This window comes from Bos taurus, chromosome 13 (assembly GCF_002263795.3).
Source record: "Bos taurus isolate L1 Dominette 01449 registration number 42190680 breed Hereford chromosome 13, ARS-UCD2.0, whole genome shotgun sequence".
In the NCBI taxonomy this organism is placed as follows: Eukaryota; Metazoa; Chordata; class Mammalia; order Artiodactyla; family Bovidae; genus Bos; species Bos taurus.
The window spans coordinates 72,423,609-72,440,496 of NC_037340.1; the positions used below are offsets into that span (position 1 = coordinate 72,423,609).

At 48.4% G+C, this 16,888-nt stretch overlaps 1 protein-coding gene across 7 annotated transcripts in view; it reads left to right on the forward strand.

Annotated features, from left to right (window-relative positions):
* Positions 1-16,888, forward strand: part of TOX2 (TOX high mobility group box family member 2) — a 153,377-nt gene that overhangs the window by 9,231 nt on the left and 127,258 nt on the right. The window contains exon 1 of one of the 7 annotated variants that reach the window (XM_025000597.2): positions 301-16,880. Within the exon in view, the coding sequence (XP_024856365.1) occupies positions 16,857-16,880 (24 nt within the window). The 5' untranslated portion in view covers positions 301-16,856. 7 annotated transcript variants of the gene reach the window in all.

Genomic DNA, 16,888 nt, shown 5'->3' on the forward strand with positions numbered 1-16,888 from the left:
GCATTGCCTTTCTTTGGGATTGGAATGAAAACTGACCTTTTCCAGTCCTGTGGCCACTGCTGAGTTTCCAAATTTGCTGGCATATTGAGTGCAGCACTTTCACAGCATTCACTTATATGGATCTGGCATCCTCTTTCCCTTTTTATTGCAGTGTAGTTGGTTTACAATATTGTGTTAGTTTCAGGTGTGCAACAAAGTGATTTAGTCGTCATATATGTATTTTTTTTTCAGGTTCTTTCCCATTATAGGTTACAAGACACTGAATACAGTCCCCTGTGCTATACAGTAAATCCTTGTGGTTTATTTTATGTGTGGTAGTGTGCATCTCTTGGGCTTCCCAGGTGGCGCTAGTGGTAAAGAACTCACCTGCCAATTCAGGAGATGTAATAGTTGCAGGTTCGATCCCTGGGTCAGGAAGATCCACTGGAGGAGGGCATGGCAACCCACTTCAGTATTCTTGCCTGGAGAATCCCATACATGGACAGAGGAACCTGGTGGGCTATGAGTCCATAGGGTCACAAAGAGTCAGACACGACGGAGGTGACTTAGCGTGCATGCAGCGTCTATCTGTTAATTGCATACTCCTAGTTTATCCCTCCTCTCCTTTCCCCTTTGTTAATCATAAGTTTATTTTCTATGTCTGTGAGTCTGTTTTTGTTTTGTAAATAAGTTGATTTGTATTATTTTTTAGATTCCACATGTAAGTGATGTCATATATAATTTTTCTCTGTCTGACTTACTTCACTTAGTATACTATTCTTTAAGTCTGTCCATGTTGCTACAAATGGCAATATTTCATTTTTTATGGCTGAGTAATATTATATATATGTATGTATGTATATAAACACACACACACACATCACATTTTCTTTATCCATTCGTCTTTTGTTGGACACTTAGGTTGCCTCCATGTCTTAGCAATTGTAAATTATGCTTCTGTGAACATTGGAGTGCATGTATATTTTTGAATTAGAGTTTTCATTCTCAAAATGAAATTAGAGTTTTCATTACTCAAAAAACTATAAATAGAGGCTCATCTGAGGCACATTCTTCAAGACCTCTTTGCCCTGCCCCAGTGTAAGTCAGCAGCCATGGTGGTCTCTTTACCAATCTTTCATCTTCTCTGAGTAACCAAGAAGCTCAGAGGCAAATGCCTGGGTCACTTGTAGGCATGATCTAGGATATCATGGGACATCTTTTGCTCATTAATTCACTCTCAATTTCATTTCATTCTTCTGTCATTTCCCTCTTTGTCTTAAAAGTGAAAGTGAAGTTGCTCAGTCATGTCCAGCTCTTTGTGACCCTGATGGACTATAGCCTGCCAGGCTTCTCCATCCATGGGATTTTCCAGGCAAGAGTACCAGAGTGGGTTGCCATTTTCCTTCTCCAGCAGATCTTCCCAACCCAGGCATCGAACCTGGGTCTCCTACATTGCAGGCAGACGCTTCACCTTCTGAGCCACCAGGGAAGCCAATATTATTTTTTATTTTATTTTTTAAAAATTTTAGCTGCACTGGGTCTTCATTCAGGTGCATGGGCTCTTAATTGCAGTGTGTGGGCCCAGTAGTCACAGCACGGGCTTAGTTGTCTCGAGACTTGTAAGGTCTTAATTCCAGGGATCGAACTTGCATCCCCTGCATTAGAAGGCAGATTCCTAACCACTAGACCACCAGGAAAGTTCCCCGCCTTTCTCTCTTTTTTAAAATTGTTTTTATTCTCTATAAAATACCCTGAAATATGTTAAGAGTTAAAAAAAGTAGAGCCTCTCATTCTCTTTCATTTTCTCCCTGCCCTCTCAGCCCTGCTCCCTAGGGTTAATCATAGAGTGAAGTGTAGTGGGTATACTTCCAGGCATAACCATTCTTTAGTTCAATGCTTCTAATAAGTATCATTTCTATTTCTGTAATCACTTTTTCATTTCCCAGAATACTGTATTGTTTCTTGATTGATCTTATGTTATAGTAGCCCATCCTTTTCTAAATGGATATATGAACATCTTGAATCTTTTTGAAGACGATAATTCAGTTGTTTAAAAAAGTCATTTTCTGTTTGCTGCATTAACTCTGTTTTCTTGTTGACTAGCTCTTCGGTTCACTTCCTGGTCCCTCTTTTATGCTGATATTTTCTACAAATGCCTGGTGAGTCTTGGTTGACATTTATTTGTAAACAAGGTTCTAGATTGATCTATCCTGTGGTTGAAAGTTTCCTCAACATCTGTGAAAGCCACGAGCATGTAGGTAGGCAATGCAAATGTTGGTTTTAGGTGCCCTGAGTATGGTCTGTGTGTAGACATTTGAAGCTGGGGACTTCTGCTGGAGCATGGGGCAAGCTCACTTGCAGCTGGGTGGGGACCTCTATTTCTCTTATCAGCAGTCACCCGTGGGCACTAGTGCACTTTGTTCTTCCTGCATCATGCCCATCCATGGCAAGGGGGAATCCTTGAGACAGATTTCTTGCTTAATTCTAGAGTTCTTCTCCCTGGCTTGGTCCTAGATGAAAGCCAACAGTCAGCTTCTCTGAGGACTGTTGTTGTTCAGTCACTAAGTGTGTCCGACTGTTTGCGACCCTGTGGACTGTGGCACGCCAGGCTTCCCTGTCCATCGCCAACTTCCAGAGCTTGCTCAAACTCATGTCCATTGAGTTGGTGATACCATACAACCATCTCATCCTCTCGCCCCCTTCTCCTGCCCTCAATCTTTCCCAGCATCAGGGTCTTTTCCAGTGAGTCAGCTCTTTGCATCAGGTGGCCAGAGTATTGGAGTTTCAGCTTCAGCATCAGTCCTTCTAATGAATATTCAGAGTTGATTTCCTTTAGGGTTGACTGGTTTGATCTCCTTGCAGAGGACTATAGGTTAACACAAAGGTCAAGTCTCTTAGGGCTTTCAGCCCTTGCTGCCTGTTCTTTGGGATTTTCTGGGTTTCAGTTAAGAAAATAGCTTTTCCTCTTCTAAACCCCACTAGAATGACAAAAAAGGGGAGACAGATATAACACAGATTTTCATAATTCATATACACACATATATATTCATAATTCAGATAGATGAAAGCTGAATAACTCCAAAAGGGTCGGTAAGAAAACAAGAAAGGAGTGGGCATCAGAAACATAGAGAGGGTGCTGGAAAGTAAGAAGTTGAAGAGAAAGAGGGTTGAACTGAAACCCAAAAAACCCCAGTCTAGTGGGTTTAGAAGAGGGGAGAGGTAAAATTATGTGTTCTATGCACCATCTTGAAAAGAAAAAGCACAGTCTCACTGACTTTTATTTCTAAGGTTTGTGCTGTTTTATGGAGAAAAGCAGGCTCAAAATAAGCACAAATTATTCTCTGAGCATTTACTGCAGGCTCAGCCAGGCTCTCTTACTTATATCATCTCACTAAATCTTTGTAAGAACTGTGCTAGACACACACATCCCCACTGTGGAGGTGAGAAGACTGAGGTCCTAGGAAGTCACGTTACAGAAGGCAGCAGAGGAGCTGGCTGGCGGAGCTGGGGTTCAGACTGCCCTCCCCGCCTCTATCTCCTGCAGCCTCCGTGGTGCCAGCTAGAGCTTCCTCCCTCTGCAGGGGTGCAAGAGTGGACCAGCTCACCCCTTGTTTCAACTGTTTCGGCATTGTCTATTCTAGGGATCAGGGGATTCCCAGCTGGGCCTCCTGCCTTGGTTTTCAGCTTCAAACAGCATTTGGTAGTAGAATGCCTTCACATTAGAGCTAATTAAAACGTGCTTATGTCGAAGTTGGGCCTAATTGGTAGGAATGATTTAGAAACTTGTTGGAAAGGAGTCTACCTCAGTAGTCTAACCCAGGGTCATGCATAAATTTTGTTGTCGCACTGTGCTGTGTTTTGACTTGAACTATACTTGATAATTGGTGCTAGTGGTAAAGCAATGCCTGCCAATGCAGGAGACACGAGAGACCCGGGTTCCATCTCTTGGCCGAGAGGATCCCCTGGGGGAGGGCATGGCAGCCCCCTCCAGTATTCTTGCCTGGAGAATCCCATGGACAGAGGAGCCTGGCAGCCCACAGTCCATAGCAGAGCAAAGACTCAGACACAACTGAAGTGACTTAGCCTGCACACGCATACTTGATGATGTGGAAGATGGACACTGGGCCTTTCATTGCTCATTTGTTCTGCAAAGATTCACTAAGTGCCTATTGGGTGTTACCTACATTATTTAAGGAGATCCCTTTACTACCCCCACCAACCCCCGCAAAAAAAAATCTGGGATGGTTCCTTGCTGTCCTTCAAGGGGCCAAACGACCTGAGCAGCAACCCCCGCCTCTGCCCTGTGTGTTCTTTGCCTCATACGTCCACCTGAGCTGTAAGTGAGCTTTTATGCAAAACCAGGTAGTGGATTCAAATATGGCTTTTGACTTCTGTGGAGGTACTTGGCTTCATATCCTGACACTTACAAGCTGGGTGACTCTGGACCGCTCACTTAACCTCTCTGCTGCTGCTGCTGCTGCTAAGTCACTTCTGTCGTGTTCGACTCTGTGCGACCCCATAGACGGCAGCCCACCAGGCTCCCCCGTCCCTGGGATTCTCCAGGCAAGAACACTAGAGTGGGTTGCCATTTCCTTCTCCAATGCATAGAAGTGAAAAGTGAAAGTGAAGTCGCTCAGTCGTGTCTGACCCTCAGTGACCCCATGGACTGCAGCCTACCAGGCTCCTCCATCCATGGGATTTTCCAGGCAAGAGTACTGGAGTGGGGTGCTCTTGCCTTCTGAGCCTCAATTATCCTACATAACTGTATTTGCATCTCAGGTTTGTGGTGAGGCCTCTGGGAGGTCAAGTAAGTTGTATCCTCCCTTGTTCTAGTCCTGGGTGTTGTTCAGGTCATCTGGGCCCTTGAAGGACAGTGAGCATAGGTGTCATCCCAAGTTTTTTTTTTTTTTTGGCTGCATCTCGCAGCATATAGGATCTCAGTTCCCTGAGCAAGGGTTGAATCCACACCCTCTCTTAACCCCTGGATTGCCAAGGCAGTCCGCATCCCAGGTTTTCATGTCTTTTGTAAAGGAGAGGTCTAAAGAGCTTTCAAGTTCAGAATAAGTGTAGTGGTGTTTCTGATTGGAATAGTCTCTTTCTTCCTCTACATCAGTTCTCTTCTTTCTCATGGACGCTCTCACAAAGACTGTAAGGTTCAATGAAACATGCAGCTTCGTAAGACTCACTCAGGAGACCCTTGGTACCTGTCTTCTCGAAGGACTTGGAACAAGAACCACTGCTTGGCCAGCAGGACACACGATCTGTGCCCAACCAAAATCAGACCTCTGCTTAAAACCTTCCAGTGCTTCCCCTGGGTGTGTAGGTAACGATAAATGCCTTGTTTGGTCCAGACATCCTGGTGTGATCTAGCCTGCTTTTCCAGCCTCACTCCCAGCTGCTCTGTCCGAGGCCCTGGGCTTTGAGTTGGGGATACGATGGGGAGCAAAACCAGCCTCCATTGACTCCATTCTGGCCACCCCGGCCTTCTTGCTTTTTCCCCAGATGCCCCCACCCGCATGCTTATTTTTGCTTGAAGGTCTTTGCATATGCCATTGCCTTTGTGTGAAATGTCCTTGTCTTCATTCTGCACAGGGCTGTTTCCTGCTCATCCTTCAGGTCTCAGCTTTATCCTCACCTTCTCCAAGACTCTGACCCCCTCATCTTTGCAGTTACCCTGTTATTTTCTATCTCAGCCCCCACTGTGTTTTTCCCCTTGTATGCTAGATCCGTAGGATGACTTGAGGGCCTGCTCCACCTTGAGGACGGTAAGCTTTCCAACCACTGGAGTCTCGCTTGTTTCTTTCAGCACTGAGTCTCCAGCACTTAAACGTAGTGTCTGCTGGGTAGTAGGTGCTCGGTGATAAGTTGTTGAAAGAATGAATGAATAAGTGTGGTGGTTATGTTTGCCAGAGATAGCCATCATAACATATCCCAGGCTGTGTTTCCAAGAATAATTCGGTGTCACCCTCTCTGGGCCTCCATTGGGTATTTGTGCATTGTTGCCAAGAGGATTAAATGCATAAATATGAGAGACACAGTGTCTGGGGCTTTGTAAATGTTAATAAATGTGAGTTCACATTGTAAAGACCGTGCTGAGCCCAAGGAAGACGGTTGAAATGGGAGTCAAGAGGGTTGGTGGTAGAAACCCTTAGGATTTTTCATCAATGCTTGACTTGTTGGGGGAAGGGCTGGTGGATCTCAGCCCCATTTTGTCCACTTCCAGTCTCCCTCTGGGTGATGACCTTGCCATTTTTAGGAGGGAGGCATCACTCCCAGTTGCTTGGGTTGGGGGAGCTGGAGTGCAGTCAGCCTGACCTTCAGAGATAAGGAAATCTCTCTCTAGCCCATGGGAATGCTTCTGTTGGGCAGGCAGGACTTTTTTTTTAAACGTTATAAGGAAAGGTTTTTAATTACTTGTGAAAAACTAAATTCACCTTGTAAAATAAACCATGTAGAGCAAAATCACAGTTAACTGAAGTGTTAACATCCATAGTGAATGATAAATATCGTAGAGAAAGGTTCCACTGTTAATGTACTACCCCTCATCAAGGTTGCTAAAGGTCTTCCTTAAGTGGTGGCATCAGGCTATAATCAAGATCTCTGTGTGGTTGGGGACTTCCCTGGTGGTCCAGTGATTAATCCACGGTATAATGCAGGGGACACGGGTTCAATCCCCGGTTGGAGAACTAAGATCCCACGTGCCATGGAGCAACTAGGCAGTATGTTGCAGCTAGAAAATCTGTGCACCACAATGAAAGAGCCTACGTGAGTTCACATCGTAAAGACATGCCAAGTCCAGGGAAGAAGGTTGAAATGGGAGTCAAGAGGGTTGGTGGTTGAAACTCTTAGGATTTTTCATCATTGCTTGTCTAGATGGGGGACAGGCTGGTGGATCTTAGCCCCCAGTTTTGTCACAACTAAGACCTGAGGCAGCCAAATAAATAGAAATAAATAGATAAAAAATAAACTTCTATAAAAAAATCAGTGTGGTCACGCAAGATCACCTGCTTCTTCTTACTAAACTATAAATCGTGAAGACTGTGTTCCCTGCCAAGATGTTTAAGGAATGGGGGAGAAACCACCCGCTACTGTCCAATCACACAGACTCGAGAGCATGTTTATTTGGGCACTTTCCTTCCTTACAATTTAATGCTGCTGATTTCTCCCTTCCACCCAGTCCATCAGAAACCCCTTACCTGTCTTTTTCTTTTCTCTTCTCATGTGTCATTTGCCTATTCATTCTGTGTATTGTTTTTGTCCCACTAGATTATCAGCTTCACAAGGGCTGGCTCTCTGCCGGTGGCTCGTGGATGTAGCTACGAGAGCTGTTCTCACTGTGGTGCCTCTGGTTTTGGCATCTTCCTCCCGCCTGGCAGACTCCTATGGACATGTCTTTTAAGTTTCTGCTCAAGTGACACCTCCTCCAGGAGGCCTTCGCTGCTTGCCCCGCCTCCAGCACCTGGCCTACCATAGCCTCCCAGAGAATTGGAGTAGTTTCTGCTCCAGGAGATGGGCCCTTGAAGGCCATGTCCAGGAGTTTGGACTTTGTCTCAATGGTAGTGAGAGTTGAGGTGTGCTGCTCTTATCTTTGTGGCTGTCCTATGGGGAAAGCAGTGGATGGGACAAAGAATGTCCAAGGGGACAGTGGGGAGGTGGTCACTGTGGTTTAGAAGAGGATTGATGATCGCTGCACACTCCAAAATGGTAGCCACTGGCTACATGTGACTATTGAGATTTAAAGTAAAATCAAATAAAATGTAGCTCCTTCATCATGCAAGCCATATTTCAAGTCCTCTGTATCCCCCATGGACAGTGCAGATATAGAATATTCTTGTCATTGCATAAAGTTCTGTGGACCGCACTGGCTTGGACTATACTGCTGGGATGAGAGTGGAGAGAAGTAGAAGGATATGGGAGATGTTAGGAGGTAGACTATATGTGATTTGGGGATGGATTGGCTCTGGGGTATGCTCGAGATGGGGTGTCAAGGTTCAGACCTAGGCTGCTGGCCACAGCCAAAGTTGAACTCCTGGCTCAAAGGAGTGAATGTTTTTATGTCTCTGGATTCAGGACGTGGTGCCAAAGTGTCAGCCATGTCCACCAACAGCCCAAGAAAGCACCCATCTTAAGGCAGCCTCCTGGCACGGCTAATTGTCTTTTGAAAAACCTTCAGTTGTGTATGTCTCTTGTCAAATCCGCCTTCACTTGGGGTCTAAAATGTGGATCATGAGATCTTTGTGATCAGGGAATTATATGTATATTAATTCAGATTTCAATCAGAAGAGTTATGTTTGCCATTGTGGTACGGTCTGATGCTGTTTAAATGCCTTCGGTAATACCTTCAATCAGACGGCAAATAGAAAACAGGAAAGTTAGTAATAAAAAATGAATTAGAGCGATTAGCAAAAGGTGAACCACTTCCCTCCTCAGGCAACAGGCAGAGATGACAAGCTTTGCACGGTTGCTCCTGTCCAAACACCCGGCAGGATTATTGCAGCCTCCGGGAATGGCCCTGGGGTCTGCTAGGCATGTAGGACTTGGTTATTGCCTTTCCTTTTGCAAAGGTCATAGGCATCCCCTTGGAGGGGCTCTGTGGGGCTCATTCCCTGGGGTGGGCTGGAATGGGGCCTCTGAAGAGGGGTTTCTGACTCATGGCTGGTCAGGAATGTTCTTCTTCCAAGGCAGTGACATCAGTGGCCTTGCTCCCCCTCCCTCCACCCTCCAGGGCCCTGGGGAATCTGGACCTCTTTGCACCATCTTCCCCTAAAAGTGCCCTTGAGGAAAATTTCCTAGCTGTCTGGTGTGGGGTTGGGTCCCTTCAAGAAGGCAGTAGAGGACTTCCCTGGTGATCCAGTGGTTAAGAATCCACCTGCCAATGCAGGGAACATGAGTTCGATCATGGTCCAGGAAGATGCTACATGCCGCGGGACAGTTAAGCCAGTGTGGCACAATTACTGAGTCTGTGCACCTAGAGCCCGTGCTCTGCAAAAAGAGAGGTGACCGCAATGAGAAGTACGAGAGCAACTAGAGAGAAAACTCATTGCAATGAGCTCGCCCCACTCATTGCAACTAGAGAAAAAGTCACACAGCAATGAAGACCCCCTACAGCCAAAAATAAATAAATAGTTTTTTTAAAAAAGAAGGTAGTAGAGGCAGACACTCTAATTGACTAATGCAAGCACTGGGACTGGTTTCTGGGGGCATGAAAGAAAAGCAGAAGAAAGAAAAACAGAATTCTGGTGACCGTGTAAAGTGTGTGAGACTGGAACTCAAATCAGAAGAACATAGTACTTCTACCTCGGTTATGCTGGAGCCCACATCCAGCCAGAGCATGGAGCACGGAGATGACATAGCTGCTTAGCCATACAATTGCCACAACAGATGGGCAGGTTTGGGCAATACCATGGTTAGATGATCCCCACGATGGGATAACTATCTCTGTTAAGCCAGAGCGTCTCAAATCATAACTTGCATGGAAATCACATGTAAGTTGGTTTCTATAAAAAGGCAGTTTCTGATTTAGCAGATCTGGGTGGGGTCGGAGAGCGTGTGTTTCTCATGAGGTCCAGATGATGCTGTGCTGCTGCTGGTGAGTGGACCACAATTTGAGGACTGAGGACTTTGTGTCAGGCTGAGCTCCCTAGCGGCAGAGCTGCTTCTTATAAAAGAGAATCGGTGGGAACTGCTTTTATGAGAAGGGGAGTGGGGGCAGCAGGGCAGGGAGAAGATAAGCAAGGAGGTGGTCTGCCTGGAGACCTGCTTCATCCTACAGGGATCCCTGAAGCACGAATGATGCTATAGAACTGGTCCCATCTTGAGATGGAGGGTGGCCTTTTGTACCTCCATCTCAGGTGGTCATGGCCATGGGCTTCTTCAGGAAGGGTGGGGAAGCTGGGTCATGCCCCCTAGGCTTGTCTATTAGCCAAGAGCAGTTCTACGGAGAAGAACAGCTTGTATTGTCACTGAGGGGCGGTTGCACAGCCTGAAAAGGAAGATCGGGGTATAGGAGTGGAGACCCCATCAACACCCACACTGTATCCTTGCCTGACAGTGACCTTCAGGCGTGTGGATGGGGGACAGGGTTCTTGGCTTTTGTTTGAACTCACTGTGTGACCTTGGGTAAGCCACTGTGCTCTCTTGTGCTGTAGCCTCACAAGATTTTGGTTGTGATTGGTCCTTGGTCCCTATACTCAGGTTGTAATGGGGCCTGGGGTAGGGTTGGGTGGATTGGTTTCAGTTCAGTCGCTCAGTCGTGTCCAACTCTTTGCGACCCCATGGACTACAGCACTCCAGGCTTTCCTGTCCATCACCAACTCCAGGAGCTTGCTCAAACTCATGTCTGTCGAGTCGGTGATGCCATCCAACCATCTCATCCTCTGTTGTCCCCTTCTCCCGCCTTCAATCTTTCCCAGCATCAGGGTCTTTTCCAGTGAGTCAGTTCTTCACATCAGGGGCCAAAGTACATGGGTTTGGGGCTTGGGAAGGGCCTGGAGTGTCAGCCCTCAGGGTTTGGATCCTGTAGCGGGGGCCATGGAAGGCCATGGGGTAGGTGTGACGCTTGCAGGGGGAATCATCCAGTGTTGTTCCCCTCTGCTCTGGGAACCTTCTGTCCCCATGCGGGGCCAGCTCCCCGACGTGTCAGCCCTCCCTGGATTCAGCCTCATCAGTGTGTGTTGGGGCGGGGGGCGGGCAGTTGCTGATTCCATCCTGGAGCCTTCCTGACCACCTGTTGACATTAGGGGTCCTTGGGGCAGAGAGACCTCTGCATTTGCGGTAGGTGCTTTGTTGGACAGAGGCCAGGCTAAGATGCCGACGTGCTCATGCTCATCTGTGCCCCCATGGACTGCAGCCCACCAGGCTCCTCTGCCCGTGGGATTCTCCAGGCAAGAGCACTGGAGTGGGTTACCATGCTCTCCTCCAGGGGAGCTTCCCGACGCAGGGATCAAACCCACATCTCCTGCATCTGCTTTATTGGCACGGGGTTATTTTTTTTTACCACCAAGACACTTGGGAAGCCCAAGATGCTGACTGCGGCCCAGGAATCATTCAGGGGTCTCAGAGCTGGTTGCCTTGCCCCGTGATGTGCCCACCTGCATCCTTCCTGAGTGGCCAGTGCCAGGCTGCCTGCTGGTGCCTTGGCAGTGAATGGAGGAAAGACCACAGATAATCATCCTAGATGAAGACAGATGTGGGCTTGGGGTGTGTCTGCCTTCAGGGCAGGGGCTCAGTTCTGAATCATCTCCATTTTTCTTCATGCTCTTCACTACAGCCTGAGTTTTCTCCCCTTGTCAGAGCTGCCAACATGGAGCTCTTTTCCTCTCATCCTTCAAGCAAGCCTTTCTCTTTTTCTCTCTCGATGTTATGTAAGCTACAGTCACAACTTGTCACCAGGCACAAGATATTGATCTGAAACATGGGAACTCTTACTCCACATGGTATGTTGGGGCAAGGTGGCAGAAAGAGGTGCCGGTGGAGTAGAGGTGGGGACAGAGGAGGAACTACTATTTATAGAATTTCTATGTGCCAGGCACAGTGTTCCATGACTTATGTATACTGTCTTATTTAACCCTCACCATAGCCCTGCATATTATGTATTGTCACCAGGTCAGGGGACATGTATCAGGTGACACCTGAAGCTCAGAGAGGTTGAGAAACTTGCCCAAGGTCACTCACCCTGACAGCAGCAGAGGGAATCAGGAACCAGAATCCGTCTGCTCTGAAGTTGTGATCCTTCTTCTGCAGCACGTGTCTACCAAAGAGTCTTTAGCTTCCTCTGGGCAGCTCTTTCACATCCACTCCCTGTTTAGACTCAGTCTACCCCTCCTAGGGAAACTTGGTTTGGGATGTGTCATTCTCACTGCAGAGATGGGCAAACTTAGGCACAGAGGCAGTGGCCACCTTGTCTAGGCTCAAGACAAAGTCACAGACCAGCAGGGCTCAAACCCGGAGACGTGACCTTCACCTCCCAGCTGCTTTCCACTTCCCAAGAAGCTTTTGTTGTTTTCAGCTTGATGTTGTATTGGTCAGACCTGAGCTCTTTGGTTGTGAGCATATCTTAGCTCCTGTATCAGCTACCTTTTGCTGCATAACAAGTCACCCCAAATTAGTGCTTTAAAACAACCACCATTTTATTTGGTCACAATCTGTGGGTTGGCTGGAGGGCTTTCTGAGCCAGTCTGGCCTCTTCAAGGCTCTGTCCTGCATCTGTGGTCAGTTGGCCGGTCAGTTGGCCACTAGCTGATTGAAGATCGCCTCACTGATGTATGTGTCTGGCAGTTGACAGGTGGGAGGCTGATTGTTGGGTCAGCTCTTCCCAGTCTCTCATCCTCCAGCAAGCTCCCTCTGGCGTCCTCATCTGCTGCTCCCGGGTTGTGAGTGCAGCGAGTGAGACTGTCCTGGGGCAGAAGTGCTTTTCAGGCCTTTGCTTGCGGCACATTTGCTGCCATCTCATTGGCCAAATGGAGTCACATGGTTAAGCCTGCCTTCAAGGCATGCACAGACAGACTCCGGTGCTTGATGGGAGGAGGTGTAACATTACAGTGCAGAGGTTGCATGTGAAACCTGAGACCCTGTGGCATCATTTTAATCCACCACAGCTGCCCACACTCTTTCAGAACAGCAAACACTTATCAAGTCCCTGCAGTGTGCCAGGCACTGTGCCAGGGACCCCAGCACAGACCTAGTGCTGCACTTACGTGGCTTTCAGTCTAGTTAATAAATAATCCCATAACGAAACCCAATGTGACCATGACAAGTATGATTAGCAGGGCTGCACGAGTGCTGTCTGACTGGGTAACAGGGAGGGTCAGGAGGACTTCTGTGACCCTTAAACTGAGACTTGAAGGAGAGCTAGGAATTGCTAGATGGTAGGGACTAAGGGGAAGCATTCCAGGTAGGATGGCATGTGCAAAGGCCCTGTGGAGGGAGGAACCTGGCACATTTGAGCTCCCGGTGAAGTGCCAGTTCCCTGGCAGTGTCAGCAGGCTTGGCTGAGAAAGGAACTGTTGCTTCATAGCTGTCCCACGTAACACAGGAGTGAGGAGAGACCCTTCCATGGGTGGCCCTCTCACAGGGGCAGCTGGGCTCCGTGGCCTTCGGGAGGAGTGGGGATTGATGCTCCCATGGGCACCCAGGAAATTCCGATGGAAGAGGAGGGATCTGAGTATTGGAAAGGGCAAAGAGACAGCGAGGGAAGGGACATAGGCATAAAACTGAGGATGTGTGGGGTGCTGGTTAAGTGCGAGGCTTAGATTTAGTTCTGTTGGCCAGCGGTCTTTGAACTGAGAATGGTGTGGTCAGATCTGGGGTGGGGACCTGAGTGTCAGGTCCCCCTGGGGAACTCCCTGCTCACTCCTGTGAGCTGCCGTTGATGTCTCTGAGCATTGGATAGGGTCCTCTCAAGGCATATCAGGAGGTGCAGTTTTGGGAAAAGGCCTGAGTTTCCTGGGAGTCAGAGTAATGATCATAAATGAACCAGCACACAGCTGGAAAAAATGGGACAGGTTAGACAGATCCAAGTTTGAATCCCTGCCTCTCGCTGACCCTGGGCAAGTCACGGCCCAAGCCCAAGCCTTGGTTTTCTCATCTGAAAGTGGGGTTTGGTTCCATCCACACTGGATTGGGTAGAGGGGGGACCTGGGGGTGCTGAGTTACCACCAGTGCCTTTGCTTCTGTGCTTGCAGGCTCTAGCCTGTGTGCAGCTAAGGACAGGGCAAGGGACCTCAGTGATTACACGGTCAGAGTGTAGCAAACACTCGTCTTTACCAGGCCTGGATGTCAGGGAAGCTGTCTTTCCCAGAATAAACAGAAACCATGGCAACCGTGATGTGTCACGTGGGCCAGCAGCCCATCCTGCTGCGGATGGCCAGGGGGAAGGCCTGTCATTGAGGCCGACTAGAGGTGGGGTGACCCCCAGAGACTTCCTTGATCCCCTTCCCTTCTTGAGGTAGGATGGAGAAGTTCTGGAAAGATCAGTCCTGATTCGGGCTTTCTATTCAAACTCAAATTTTATTACTTAATTTTTTTTGTCTTGTTCCAGAAGGCATGTCTTGAATGAGGTAAGTTGGAGCAAACCTCCCTGGCCTCCCCAGCCCTCTGGCATCTGCTGATGGAGGCCTTGGAAGGGTTTGCCAGGACGATGCTGGAGGTGAGGCAGGCACCACTTGGTTGGCAAATCTACTCGGAGAGAGAGGCTACGGGTGCAGTGGGCTCTCCCCTCTCCCCAGATATGCAGTGAGGCGGTGGTTTTAACACTCAGTATATGGAGAGGCTCACCCTCATCCAGGGTTCACAGCTAGTAAGTGGCAGAGCTGGGATTTGAACCTGGCTCTTCATGCTTCAAAACTCATTTCCAGGGACTTCTGTGGCGATCCAGTGGATAAGACTTCGTTACTTTCCAATGCAGGGGGTGCAGGTTCCATCCCTGGTCAGGAAGCTAAGATCCCACATGGCTCACAGCCAAAAAAAAAAAAATCCAAAACATAAAACAGAAGCAACACTGTAACAAATTCAATAAAGACTTTAAAAGTGGTCCACATTAAAAAAAAAATTCTAAAAAAATTAAGTTAAAAATACCAACAAAACAAAAAACCCTCACACTGCCTTTGACTGAATTGGGCACTCAGCCACCAGTGTGGCAGGGAAGAGGCCTGAGTCGGGGTGGGTGGCCTGGGATGCCTGGCCCCAGCACCAAAGGGTCCAGGGCAGTGGTGGAGAGACAGCTGAGGTGGCCTTCATGCGTGTGCGTGTGTGTGTGTGTGTGTGTGTGTGTGTGTGCACTCAGTCGTATCTGACTCTTTGCGACCCCATGCACTGGGATCCTCTGTCCATGGAATTATCCCACCAGGCCATTCTATCCATGGGATTATCCCAGCAAGAATGCTGCAGTGGGTTGCCATTCCCTTCTCCAGGGGATCTTCCCAACCCAGGGATCCGACACGAGTCTCCTGCATTGCAGATTCTTTAAAACTAAGTCACCTGGGAAGCCCTGAGGTGGCCTTGGAAGACTCGGAATGCCTTCAGTCCTCGTGTTTCTCCCTGGCAGTTTCCCTTTGCATCTCTGGCAGGAGTGAACTTGTGCCCTGACTTCTAGAAGTGCAGCCTTGGCTTGGCCGGGAGTTGGGAGAGGGGCTTCCTGGAGTTCCTGGCTTCTCCCTTTGTGCCTGCAGCCATCCGGACTGGACAGTCAGAGCCCAAGCGCGGCGAACCCCTGGTCTCTCGAAACCTCACGTCCTTATCTATAAGATGAGGGACTCAGTCTACAGCATCCTGCTGGGAGCATGCACAGTAGAGCCCAGAACCTTAGTTCCAGTCCTCTCTGTGACACCTAACTAGCTGTGCACATCCAGTAAGTTACCCAACCTGTACCTCAGTTCACGCCCCTGTAAGATGGGAATACCCTACCTAAGAGGGTTTTCGTGGGGAACACTATTCTTAAATGTGCGGAAACAGTACCTGGGACAGAGGATGTGCTTTTACTAGTGTTACCTCTTGGGGTTGCTGGGAAGTTGGTGTGGACATAGCAGGACCTGTCGTGCTTGGCAGAAAACAGACGCTCGGATGCTGTTAGCCTTTTGGTTGAGGAAAGGAGGAAGTGGATGGGATCAGTATGGAGGGGACCTGGGTAGACAGACTCCTGGACCACCTGTGGGACCCTGGGTGTCTACCTCTCCATGTTTGGCTTTTGGTGCTTGCTTAACTTTGGTCATTCTTTCACAGGAACACATAGGAAGATATAAAAGTATATATAATACATTTAGAAAACTGCTACAGATGAACCCATGTGCAAAACAGGAATAGAGATGCAGATGTAGAAAATGGACATGTGAACACAGGAGGAGGAAAGGAGGGTGGGGCAAATTGGGAGACTGAGGCTGACATATGTGCACTGCATGTCTAGCATAGAGAGCTAGTGGGAAGCTGCTATATTGCACAGGGAGCTCAGCTCGGTGATGACCTAGAGGGCTGGAATGGTGGCGGTGGTGGAGCGGGAGGTCCATGAGGAAGGGGATATATGTATCCATGTAGCTGATTCACTTCCTTGAACAGCAGAAACCAACACAACATTGTAAGGCACTTACACTCCAATAAAAAGAAAATTAGAGCCAAGGAAAATATAGAATAGAACAAATTCTAAGTGAAAAATGAAAACAGATATGTTGGCTTTGGGTCCTATAGTTAGTGAAATTGGCGTACACACATCTGGCTCTCCAGGCTTCCTGGTGGACAAGTAAAAAGGGAAATAGATTTATTCCAGGATTTCTTTATCAGGGGAAGAGGCTTGGCAGCTCCTCAGGTTTAACTGGCATTTGGAATGAAGAGAAACCCCTTACCTGCTTTATTGACGTTCTCAGGGCTCAGTTTCCCCAGGGAGGGAATGAGCCCCTGCTCTCTCGCCTGTCTGGCTGCTTGTGGGCGAGGGTACGCGTGCACGCCTGGCATGCAGTGGGCACCTAGAGGGAGTGGTTCTCAGCCCTCTGTCCCATCATAGCAGCACCTCTCAGTGTCTGGGAATAAGTTTGAAGTCAGTACAACGTCAGCGCACACATCCCTGCTCGTGTTCTAGAGCACAGTTCTACCATCAGAACGCAGTCAGGGGGAGGGTTTTGTGTGTGGGGCATGGAAACTGTTTAATTACAGGACAGTCCTGGTGGTCCAGTGGCTGACTCCGCGCTCCCAAGGCAGGAGGTTCTGGTCAGGGAGCTAGATCCCACGTGCTGCAGGGAAGACCCGCAAGACCAAATAAATAAGTACATAATAAAAAATAGGTCAGCGGCCAAGGCCAATGGAAGCGTTTATAAAATGAGACTGGCACGTGGCGTGGTGCAGAACTCCCACAGGCGAGTCCATGCAGTGGTTGGAGGACCGGCAAGGGCCCAATGGGTGAAACTGTGCGATCAGACGTGAGTTC